We start from the raw sequence: 12,980 nt of genomic DNA, 5'->3' as shown, positions 1-12,980 counted from the left end.
GCAATAAAATGTTTTGACTTCTGGATGGTATTTGGTATAAAGTGATCATCCAGATGATCTAAAATGAGCTAATGTTTATATTAACTATTTTGAATTGTTAACACATTTAGAATTTAAACATTCTCAGAGGACTTACAGATGCCCAAGTACATATCTTTGGTTCCCTGTTTAAAAAACATTGCTTAAAGATATTTTTATGTTTCCTCAAACTTCAAACCTTGCTAAGTAAAATTCTACAAATTTATGGACGTATTTAGTCGCCCCCTCCCAGGCCCACCCCCGATCCAACCTGAAAAATGAAAGAAATAACAGCCTAACTATATCAAAAGACAGACTTATTTTGATCAGTAGTCTTTATGGTACAAAAACTATTTGGACCACTATTAAAAGTTATAGCTTTGGGGCCAGGCACGGTGGCTCACCGCCTGCAATCCTAGCACTCTGGGAGGCTGAGATGGGAGGATCACTTGAGCTCAGGAGTTTGAGACCAGCCTAAGCAAGAGCAAGATCCCATCTCTACCAAAAATAAAAAAGTGGCCGGGCGTGGTGGCTCACGCCTGTAATCCTAGCACTTGGGAGGCTGAGGTGGGAGGATTGCTCGAGGTCAGGAGTTCGAAACCAGCCTGAGCAAGAGCAAGATCCCGTCTCTACTATAAATAGAAAGAAATTAATTGGCCAACTAATATATATAGAAAAAATTAGCCGGGCATGGTGGTGCATGCCTGCAGTCCCAGCTACTCGGGAGGCCGAGGCAGAAGATTGCTTGAGTCCGGGAGTTTGAGGTTGCTGTGAGCTAGGCTGACTGACACCACGGCACTCACTCTAGCCTGGGCAACAAAGCGAGACTCTGTCACAAAAATAAAAAATAAATAAAAAAAATTAAAAAGTCAGTCATGCATGTGGCAGGCACCTGTAGCCCAGCTACGTGGGAGGCTGAGGCAGGAGGATTGCTTAAGCCCAGCAGTTTGAGGTTGCTGTGAGCTCTGATGATGCCACTTCGCTCTATCCTAGGGTGACAGAGTAAGACTCTGTCTCAAAAAAAAAAAAGATTCCAGCTTTGGACTTTTCCAGTGGGTTCTCTCAGCTAGTAGGGAGACCACCCATAAAAATCTCCACTCACCATCAGTGTCTGTGGTAGCTGGAGTACTGTGACTGCTGTCTTTGCCTGGACTGCATTGCAGTTTGATTTTAGAAAACGTTAATTAGCACAGGTTATTTAGGCCCTTGTGATTATTCTGTTTTAGTCAAACTGCCACATGTGTTCCTGATAAAAAGCAAGTCTTTAAAGGAGGGGATGCTGCCTGCTCAGGTGTTTAGCTGACTAAACTTGTTTCTTTCATTGCTTGTGTGTGTGGATGTGCACGCACATATAAGAGAGATTGATTGCTTGATTATACTTGCAGTAAAAAGCTACTGACAAGCTCCGAGTATCTGGGCAATGTTTCTGTAATACGCAACTTGCTGAGTGGCCAGCTGGCCATGTCATGAGTCAGGTCTCTTCAGATAGTCCAGGCGTCAGCACTGGAGTCAACCACAACCACCTAGACCTGCCAGGTCACACGCGCTGGCAAAGTGGAGCAGAGTGGGAAGGAAGGTGAAGGTCGTGTCTCCGTGACCTATGTTATGTAGTCACTGGGAGGGGAATTTCAGACCATGTTGCAACTGACTTGCTGAACAGGAAATGTTTACTGTAGTGCCATCCAGAAAAGCTCAAAGGAACTCAGCATCATCAGAGTGACAGCATGACCTCCTTGCCTGAACTGGGTCTGGGCTCGAGCACTGGCCAGTGCTGATATTCCCAAAGAAAACTGGAAAATCTCCCCTTTCCAGAGATGAGTCCTGGCTGCAGCAGCGAGAGTGCAGTCTGTCTCCATCGTGTCTGGCTGGGGTAGGAGGCGTCAAACTAGGCATTTGTGAGACAATCACTCGATTTTGATACATTTGTAAAACCACATCCACTCCTGAGCACATCCTCTCAGCCAAGTTTCCAGGGAAAATAGGCAAATCTACTAAAACTCAATAGAAAGTAAGACTAGCATGTGAGAATTCCTTACCGTGTGTGTGTATGTATACCATGTGTGTATAAATTCATATGTCCTCATACGAATTTATAGTGGCCATTGTGGAAGTAAATTAATCTTGCTCTTATGATTCTTTTTTTAATTTTAGATTTAGATAATGAAACCTTCCAAATTTATCAACCGCAGCTCACAGTGGCCAGAAAACTCTTGTCCCAGGTGTGTGCTATAGCAGACAGTGGCAGCCAGAGCCTGGACCTCGGTCACTTCAGCAAAGTGGACTTCATCATCATTGTCCCAAAGTCGGAAGTGTTGGTCCAGCAAACTCTTCAACGGATCCGACAATCAGGTAAGAGTGAACTTTTGAAGAGGAGCCTCCCTTGATCCAGCTTTAGCTCTCCTCTGCCTCTTTTCTTTTGCTTAATCCAAATGTTTATAGGAAACTTAGAACTTTCTTCAGTAATAAAAATCACAAAAGTACTTTAAATGTTTTTTTGAATTTGTAAGTTTTCCCTCAGAGAACTCTGTCCTTTTTCCCTCCAAGGTCAAGGGCAAATTACTTGCATGTTTCCCAGATACTGTTAAGTCCATGACATAATCAGTGGGAGTGGAATCTGGTCATTGTTGATGAAGAAGAATTTTCTCCAGACAAGGACAGCCCTGCATGGGATGATGGAGCCTGTGCCCCCTGACCTCCTTCTGTGCTCACATAGGTCACATTGTCATAAATGGGTTCTTGGACATTAGCTCATTACCGGACACTTGCAACCCTAGAAACCAGAGCACCATCCTGCCAGGTCAGCAATGAGATTGAGATATAAAAACGCAAAGTTAAAATTACTCCTAAAAACTTTAAGAGAATAAGTATAGGGGAAAAAATATTTTTCCCAGATAATTTTAAAAGGTAGAGAGCAAAACTTTTACAAGTCTAAAAAAATACCACTTTACAAGTCTGTGGTAAATAATAACCCTTTTCAAAAACAAAATTTGCTTAGAATTACCAGAAGCCACAAGGAATTTAGAAAATTGAGACAGCTGAACAGCACTTGTCTTTGTAAACTAGGTTTGAAAAGGAAATTATGAATATCGAGTCGCTTCAGATTACCTAAGCTGGGGAAAGACACACACACTAACTAACACATGCTTGTGCACACACACATGTGCACACATGCATGTGCACAAACATGCACATTTTAGCTGGAGGATAAATCTTTTTGCCACAGTAAATAATCTTATTTTCAATATATTTAAAAACAGATAAGCAGAAAAATTTATAAGTACTTAAAATGTGGTCTGTATGTTCCATATCTATCATACAGTGCCCTGTTAAAATGCTAATTTCCCTTCCGTGAGTGGGGGCTGGGGCTCTAGAGTCTGCATTTCTGACAAGCTTCCAGGGGATGCCAGTGCTGCTGGTCTGCAGACCACACTTTAAATAGCAGGGCTCTATAAGAAATCCTACATTGTTAGGTCCAAGGGCCAAATGAACTGACTAAAAAAAATACGTTTTCCCCTCTCTTTTCAACCTCTCTCGGTGGCTGTGACTGACGCAGGCAAAGTCTTGTCTCATCTGGAGGCCCAAGTGCCTGGTCAATCGCATAGTCTTCTTTGTAGCCTCTCAGTGTCTGAATGACAAGTTACAAAATGACCTGTTGGAAATACCAACTTGTAGGTGATGAGCTGGAGAAGGTAAAATGCCATCTCTCCCAGAAACCAGAGTAAGTTCCATGCTGTCTCAGCTACTGGCCATTTCTGCATTTTTTTTCCTTCCATCTGCCCATTGTGGGGAGTGGACAGGCTTCAGTCACACCAAGCAGTAACCAGATTTTTTTGTTATTTCTTATGGATTTTCTGCTTTCATAACATGGAGGAAGTGCCTTCTCTTGTGGGTGTTTTACTTGTACTGATTGGTATCTGTGGCCTCCCTGAATGTGTGATCTGATATCCCAAGTTGTGCTTGAGCAAACACAGCAGAGCACCTGTGTGAAGTGACAAAGTCATCTGCAGAACCTTGTCCTGAAATAACCTCTTGGTGACCTGTACTTTCACCTTTCCCAGTGGACACAATCCCTGAAGAAAGTGTGTAGATCTTTCCTTCTCCCTTCTCAGTTCCCTCAGAGTTTTCTAGAGTATTTTAAGATTGCCACCCCTCAGAAAGGTACCCGAACTTGACTAGTTATATAAGCTTAGAATCTAGGGGGAAAAAAATGTCATAGACAGATTTGGAAAACACAGAGCAAAGCATATTTTAAAAATTATTTACATCTGGCTTTGGCATACACACTGAAATTTTTGTTGCAAAAATAATCATTTCTGTATATTTAAAAATAACTTTATTCATTTTTATTATAGAAAAACTTGATATTCTTTATTTTGAAAAACAAAAGAAAGTAAAAAAATTCAAACATTTATAATCCCACCATTCAAGAATAACTACTGTTTTAAAGTCTTGGTGCTAACAAATGACTAATCCCTACCATTCCACCTCTCTTCCCCACCTGTGTGTTTTTCACTTGGCACTACAGTGCAGGTTTTCCATGTCATGAAAAGCTCTCGTAAGCATCATTCTTAATGCATGTATAGCATTCCATATCATAACTACACCAACATGTATTTGCTTTGATATTTAAATACCTTCCTATTCTTGGAACACATACCAATTGATGGGAGAGAAAGGACCAGAAGCACATTAAAGTGTAAGGAAAAATTGTTCAGGGCAGAGTAAATAGCAGGAGAGCATCTGCTCAAATAACTCTTAAAAATCATAGCTATGAAAACAGAAAAAGTTCTCAAGAAATCATCTGACTCCCTTTCCTCACATTTCATCATGAGCTTGGTTTGCCTGAGGCCACGGACGGCAGTATACCTTGGGAGAAGGGACACTGAGCCTCTTTTAGTGCCCTTCTCAGCCCTGACCCCAGCAGGTGCTCACTGGTGCTTGAATGGAGGGAGGGGAGTGGTGGGCAGTGGGAGAAATAATGTCCACGGCCTCCACTTCCTGGTCCCAGCTGCCTCCTTTCCTAAGGAAAGATGTCAGCAGCCAGCCTGCCAGGAAAAGCACCAGGCAGGGAGTCGCGCCAGCCTATGCAGAAAGGCCACATCCTTGGCAGTGCATATGTGGCTGAAAGTAGAAAGATGAAAATAGAAACCATCACGTAGTTGCAGACCCAGCACTAAAGTGAAGCATTTGATACCTCAACTCACATTCTGATTAAGAAATGAAGGAAAGACAAGAGGCGGGGCGGGGAGGTGGGGTAGAAAACAAAATAATATGTTATGGAAAGAATTTGAAGGTTAAAAAAAGAAATGAAATGGGTTAAACAGCTTTAAGTTACCTAAAGTAGATTTGTAACTATTGGGGCAATCAGTAGAGAAGGAGCATTTTTAGACTATAGGCAATGCTGTTATTTTAGTGTCATTTTTATTTTTAATTTGAAGTTCTAACGTAATTCTTCTCATTCAGAAAATCCTATATTCTGTAAATGAGAATACTAGAGTACTGGTGCAATCAAAATGCAAGCCACTTTCAATTCAAGGTGGGTGGGATGAATACAGAAGTGTTAGTGCCTGTCTAGATGTTTCTCCTCCCTGCTTTTAGGATGGTGTAGGTGGGAGCCCCAGCCAGTGGGAGCTGGTCTGGGTGTATCAGTTAAGGAAGTGTCATCGTGCTTAGGGGAACGACACAAATGTGATGCTTCAACACACGCATGATTATAAAAAAATCCAGAGAGATATATTTGTCTGCTGATATATAGGTAGATTACAATGGATGCAAGGAAGTTTTAACCCTTTGCACTCAGATGTCAAGTGTGACTCCACACGGTTAGCAAAAATTATAGAGATTAAAATTACCCTTTGAATGTATCAATAATTTGAAATATAAAAAAATCCAAATAAATAAGTTTGTATGAAAAGAAACTCCAGTTTTTTATTTTACTGCCGTGCTTTGTAAAATCTGGAGTATTTAAAAAATTAAATCCCAAGTAGAATAAAGGAATCAAGAAAAAGCAAGCGAGTGCAAAGGGTTAAGGAAGTGGTAGAGATTGGGAGCAGAACTGAAGAGATAGTGGAAGGCGTTCTCACTTTCTAAAACATGTTTTCTTGGTCTCATCAACTTTATGCCGCCTTGTTGGTTACCAAAACTTTCAACATTAAAAGATCCGTATTTATTGGGCAGAGACAAAGGTGGCAGGGAACAGGATCCCAGGGAAGAAAACCCTTGGAAACCACTCTGTCCTGAGGTAGAAGACAGAAGGACCAGTGACTGCTCTGTGCAGCCTAACTGAGCATATCCATTCACATGCCAGTGGCCCAGCCCGGCCCCTCACCCTCAGCACCCTCAGGTCCTCATCCTCAAACACTGTTGCCCTCCATTGATATCCTAGACCTGCTGGATCCTGGAATCATCCATTCAGATGTTCCCAACTTGGTACCACAATCTATCTCTCCTTTGCTGCATATGGACACTGTGTTGGACACTGAGTAGGGCGGGGAGGGGGGTGGGATCAGACTTTCCAGCTGATGCCATAATAAATTCTTTTCTGGGTTCTTTACTTGGTTCTCTCTCCATTCTGCACAGTGGCTGTCGCAGACTCCCCTTCACTCATCAAACTTCAGACGTCATCCTTCTCTCTTGGTGAATGACCATGCTGCATCTTTTTCCCCTTTCCCCCACCCAAAGGAAAAAAAAAAGCCCACAACTTCAGATAAAAACTTCTTGTCTTCAAATCTAGAAACCTGACTGTGTGTGCCCTGTCTTTCCTCCCCGCCTCCTAATTGGTGGAGGAGCTGCCCTGCTCTGGTTAAGCCTGACTCTCCCACCTCACCCTAGATACCATCCCAGCCTCATTCTCAGAGACCTTGCACTGCTGATTTTTTTCTCACATTGCTTCAACATCTTTCTCTGCCGGGGCTCATTCTGTCGGTTTCAACCCACTGCACTCTCTTGAAGACAACACAAGCCTCTGTTAATCCTACCTGGTCCTCTTGCTCCTTTCTTCTCACCACTGCCACACCAAGACAGTTGCCCAAAACACGTTGGGCCAGGCACGGTGGCTCATGCCTGTAATCCAAACACTTTGGGAGAAAGGTGAGAAGATCACTTGAGCCTAGGAGTTTGATACCAGCCTGAACAATATAACAAGGCCCTCTCTCTCTCCAAAAAATAAGAAAAATGAGCTAGACACAGTGACGCATGCCTGTAGTCTCAGCTACTTGGAAAGCTGAGGCCGGAGGATCGCTTGAGCCCAGGAATTGGAGGCTGCAGTGAGCTGCAATCACACCACTGCGCTCCAGACTGGACAACACAGTGAGACTCTGTCTCCCAAGAGAGTTGTCCAGTGCCACCTCCATCTCCCAGTCACTCCCCAACACCCTGCAAGCTAGCTCCCACCTTCATAGCACCTTCGCCAATGTCAACAGTGACTTTATCAGCTCTTATCCTATCTGAGCTTTTGGCAACATCTGGGACTTCCATTCTTTCCAGTTCCTCTGGCTTCCAGTACACACCCTACCCAGCTTTCCTCCCACCACGCCTGCCTGCGTGGTGCTCACTCACACCCTGTAGTTCTCTGCTTGTGGCCCTCAGCACACGCTGTGTTATAGTTGGATGTTGATTAATGATCTCTCTCTTCAGCCAGAAAGCAAAATATTTAGGGAACATATTTGTCCTGCCTACGGCACAGCAGGATTGAATTTTAAGTTCAAATCTATTTTGACAGGAAGTTGTAGAAGTAATATTTAAGATCTGGTAGACCTCTGGCAAAAACAAATTTGGTTTTTAAAACCATGTTCCAGAAATCTGCTTTGGCCAAGAGTAGAGACTTGAATTAATTAATGTGTAGGCGGTAGGGGTGTCTGTCAGTCACACAGGGCTCTAGAGTTGTACGCGCGTATTTAGAATGCTGTTCTCGTGCAGGTCTGGTACTGCTTCCTTCCTAGACCCAAACCTAGAGCTCAGTAATATACACCTGCACAAAGTCTCACCAAACCCAGATTAAAGAATTATCTCCCAGTGGGAGGGCAGAAGGGAGCCAGCTGGGCCCCTGGGGAGACAAAGGGACTGCTAATTTAATGGGCTCTGAAAGCAATTAGGAGGATTTTAACCAGCTATTTCAATGCCCAGGTTATTTGCTGAAAAGAAATTGCAAGGGTGAAGGAATGCCCATTGTTAAAATAATACTTTAAAACTCAGCATGCTCTAATGATTTAGTATTATCTTGATGTTCATAACCTTTTAAGTGTTAGAATGGCGTTTTTTGTTTTTGTTTTTTTGCGTACCAAAACTTTAGGAAAATTAATTCAATCCATAGAGAAGATGAACCACAAAACTGAAAGTAGTTTTATCTTTCTTTGGGACATCTTCATAAGAAGAGCAAGAAGTAAAAATTAGAAATAAAAAAATTTAGAAATCAAATTCTTTATTAAAAATATTCAAGGGATGAGAACATACAAGTCAGAACACATTGTTCACTCCAAATAACCAGGCAGTATGAAGAGGCATTGAGATGAGTACCGGATCTTTTTTTTTTTTTTTTTTTTTGAGACAGTCTTACTCTGTTGCCTGGGCTAGAGTGCTGTGGTGTCAGCCTAGCTCACAGCAACCTCAAACTTCTGGGCTCAAGCTATCTTGCCTCAGCCTCCCAAGTAGCTAGGACTACAGGCATGTGCCACCATGCCCAGCTAATTTTTTCTATATATATATTTTTTAGTTGTCCAGATAATTTCTTTCTATTTTTAGTAGAGATGGGGTCTCACTCTTGCTCAGGCTGGTCTCAAACTCCTTACCTTGAGAGATCCTCCCACCTCAGCCTCCCAGAGTGCTAGGATTACAGGCATGAGCCACTGTGCCCAGCCTGGATCATCTTTAATAATGCCTGGAGATTTTGATATTGATCAGTTCTCTGTGGCCTTTGACACTGATACTCACAAGGTATTATAGACGTGGTGCATATGTTCTTGTTTTATTCCTCTTCAAGGCCCCCGGATGGTAGAAAAATTGCTGCTTCTCCTTTTAAACTTTTTAGAAGAGTGGCCTCAGAGAACATTATGTTGTTTTTCTCTTGAATCCCATAAAAAAAGAATACAGGTTAGCTCAAGTTTTCCTCAAACACATCTGGATTCTATAACCTTCAGCAAGACTCTAGTCTGGCTGCTTGGAGTCCTTGGCCCTCGAAGAAGCCTCCTCTCTGGAGCCTTTAGTGTTGGTTATGTCTGAGGAGGATGTTTGTGACTGGGCTACCACCCTGATGGCAGCTCCCCAAGGTTCAGCCTAATAACTTTTGGGAACGTGGTGCTTCCTAGCCATTGGGTGCTTCCTAGGCTCTGTTCTAGAGTTCGATGAGTTGTAAAATGCCATTAAACAAGAATTACTGAGAGGGGGCAAGGGCAATATACATAACCTTAACATTTGCACCCCTATAATATGCTGAAATGAAAAAAAAAAAGAATTACTGGTGCCTCTTAAGTTCCCACTTACATCAAAAGTAAGATTTTGCCTTCAGGTAGACATGGCCTTGAATCTCTTAGTACACCATCGGTAAGTACCCCTGCTGATATCCATTTTTTATTATGGGGTTGGAAAAATGTGACAAATTTGCTCATAACTTATAGGAAAATAAACTTTTATTTAATCCTATAGAACTGTGAAAAAGCAAGTTAAATTATTAAGAAAACAGAACAAAAGTGACCTTTCTTAGACTGGCCATTTCTCAGCACTTATGACATTTTCAGGTTCTAGGCCTCTGTGCTTAGTTTTGAAAAACAAAACAAAGCCTCAAGGCTAAGTCAGAAACTAACGAAAAAGTTTATCTATGTGGGGTAGAAGAGATAGGTATAGGCCAAGTATAACTTTTTATATAGTTTTGACTTTTGATCCTTTAAAATTATTTACATATTTAAAAAATTAAATTAAAATGATGGGGAAAAGCAAACTTAAAATACAAACAGAAATAAATGAGCCTAACTGCATCTCTTTGATAACGTAACCACATGGCAAAAATAATTAATTCAGCGCGGTGGCTCACGCCTGTAATCCTAGCTCTTGGGAGGCCGAGGCGGGCGGATTGCTCAAGGTCAGGAGTTCAAAACCAGCCTGAGCAAGAGCGAGACCCCGTCTCTACTATAAATAGAAAGAAATTAATTGGCCAACTGATATATATATATATAAAAAAATTAGCCGGGCATGGTGGCGCATGCCTGTAGTCCCAGCTACTCGGGAGGCTGAGGCAGAAGGATTGCTTGAGCCCAGGAGTTTGAGGTTGCTGTGAGCTAGGCTGACGCCATGGCACTCACTCTAGCCTGGACAACAAAGCGAGACTCTGTCTCAAAAAAAAAAAAAAAAAAATTAATTCTAGTAATCTTTGAACACATTTTCTTACTGTACACTCTCAAGGTAATATATCCTAAGAGCAAACAGATTTCAAAGAAATCTTGAGTTTTAATTAGTATGCTTGTTGTGAGGGTGTTATTGATAATTTGAAAACTATTTTGCATTATAATAGGAGAGACCAAATAGGTAAATATTTTAATGTCGTTGAGAACCAGGGTTCTCCCATGAAAGAATGGACCTCCAAAGGAATTTTTTTAGATTTAAATTGGAGATATAAGTATGAAATAATAATAAGAAAAAAAGTAAATATATTCTCTAGCTCTGTCCACTGAAAGGTCTTAAAAACAGTGGCATCCTAGTATCAGTAAGCACACTGAGCATCTAGATCTTGGCTTCTAAACACTATTCCTACTGTCCCACTTCTGAGGTGGGAAGAATCTGGAATATTTTGTTGTGCCAGAGAGTGAGAACGTACTCAAAGATTGATGGGGACATGTCAAAAGGACATAGCAGTGTGCTTGAAGAGGATTTTATTGGCCAAATTTGGAAATTTTGAGCATCAAAAGAAATGATAGCAATGGATTGTAACATACTGAAATTTTTTTAAAACCCATAAGTCCAGGGTAATACTAAAAAATAAAAGGGGCAGGAGAAGTGAGGATGGGAGGAAAGCCCTTCACCACAGAAGAATACCAGTTAATAAATGTGGGAAAAATTATAGAGTTGGAAATCCCAACTTTGTACTACCAGTAAAATTATTGGTTCTGACAAAGATCATCAATGGATACTAAAACCATTGGGTAAAATGTCAGATAGTCACAATCTCAAAGTATCATTCCACAGATTAAAAATTACAAAGAGGAAAAAGTATCTCTGCAAGGGAGCAATCTGGCAGTAGATACTGCCACACCCAAGTAATCAAACTTTGGCATCTCCAGTTATGGCACAAATTGATATTTTGTGCAAAGGGAAGTACATGATGTCACCCCTGGGGTATAATTGCCAAAAATGTTTAACGTGAGTCTAATCACAAGGAAGCTTCCAGAAAAATTCACATGGTGTGGAATTATAAAAAGAATTCGCTTGAATTTTTAAAAATAGCAATGTCATGAAAGACCACAAAGGAAAAAAAAAAGAAAAGGCAGGGAGTGGAAGCTTGGTTTGCTGTTTTAATTATGGAGAATAAAGAAAAATGACAACCCAGTATACTGCTTAACTCTTTTTATTAATTATTTTTAAATTGACAAAAATTATATATTTTGATATACAACATGATGTTTTGATATAGATAAACATTATGGAATGGGCTAAATCAAGCTAATTAACACATCCATTACTTGACATACTTATCATTTTTTTGTGGTGAGAATATTTAAAATCTACTCTCTTAGCAATTTTCAAGCATGAAACACATTGTTGTTAACTATAGTCACCATGTTGTACAACAGGTCCCCCGAACTTATTCCTCCTGTCTAACTGAAATTTTGTGTCCTAAAGGACAACATCCCAATCTCCCCAGACCCCAAGCCCCACCTTAATTCTTGACTGGATTCTCACCCTAAAAATAAAAAATAAAATACACAGTTTTGAGACAATTACTGAAATTTATGGACTGGGTATTAGTATTATACTGATGTTAGGTTAATTCCTTAGCTGTAACAATGATATTGTAGTTATGTAGGAGAATGCCTTTTTTTTTTTTTTTTTAGGAAATACATAATGAAGAATTTAGGCATAAATACTATCATATATATTACTTATTTCCAAATTATTTAGCAAAAACAACAGCAATAAAAAGTAATTTTAAAGAAAAGCAAATGAAGCAAAATCTTACGAGATGGTTAATCTCAATGTAGGGTACACAGGTATTTATTGCACTCATCTTTCAATTTCTGTAATATTCAAAATAGGAAGTGAAGGGAAAGTAGTTGCTGTTCATTGATGATGTGTCCATCAGATAGAATTTAGTATAGTTATTAATGTCTTCAAATAGGTTTTAAAACATGGATAGATATTTGCATTCCTTTTTTAAGAAGTTTTAAATTATTGAATACATCAAACTTATATAATTTATGAAAGGTATTTAAAAAATCACAATAGAATGAACACTCATTACTCACCAAACTAAGGAACACTGAAAACTCTGGATGTGCCTCCTTAATGCTGATGTGCTTCCTCTTTCACTGGTACCATTATTGTACTTTTGTGGTTATCATTCCATTGTTGGTTGGGGTTTTTTTGTTTGTTTTTTGGGGGGTGGGGGGACAGAGTCTCATTCCCCTGGGGTACTGTGCTATGGCATCAGCCTAGCTCACAGCAACCTCAAACTCCTGGGCTCAAGCGATCCTTCTGCCTCAGCCTCCCGAATAGCTGGGACTACAGGCACACGCCACCATGCCTGGCTAATTTTTTCTATTTTTAGTAGAGACGGGTCTCGCTCTTGCTCAGGCTGGTCTTGAACTCCTGACCTCAGTGGATCCTCCTGCCTTGACCTCCTGGAGTGCTAGGTTTACAGGTGTGAGCCACAATGCCTGGCCCCCTTGCTTTTATTTATAGTTTTACCATAGTGCCTTAACTCCTAAACAGTGTACTGCTTAATTTCATATACGTTAAACCTTTCTATAAGTGGAACC

General features: G+C 40.8%; 1 protein-coding gene across 4 annotated transcripts in view; it reads left to right on the top strand.

Annotated features, from left to right (window-relative positions):
- Window positions 1-12,980, top strand: part of GREB1L (GREB1 like retinoic acid receptor coactivator) — a 257,646-nt gene that overhangs the window by 192,219 nt on the left and 52,447 nt on the right. For all 4 annotated transcript variants that reach the window (XM_075993604.1, XM_075993603.1, XM_075993602.1 and 1 more), the window contains one exon: window positions 2,170-2,367. In XM_075993604.1, coding sequence (XP_075849719.1) covers window positions 2,170-2,367 — 198 coding nt within the window. The remainder of the gene's footprint in view (window positions 1-2,169; window positions 2,368-12,980) is intronic.

The sequence above is a fragment of the Microcebus murinus genome, chromosome 17 (assembly GCF_040939455.1).
Source record: "Microcebus murinus isolate Inina chromosome 17, M.murinus_Inina_mat1.0, whole genome shotgun sequence".
Taxonomy (NCBI): Eukaryota; Metazoa; Chordata; class Mammalia; order Primates; family Cheirogaleidae; genus Microcebus; species Microcebus murinus.
This window is presented reverse-complemented; position numbering and strand designations above follow the sequence as displayed.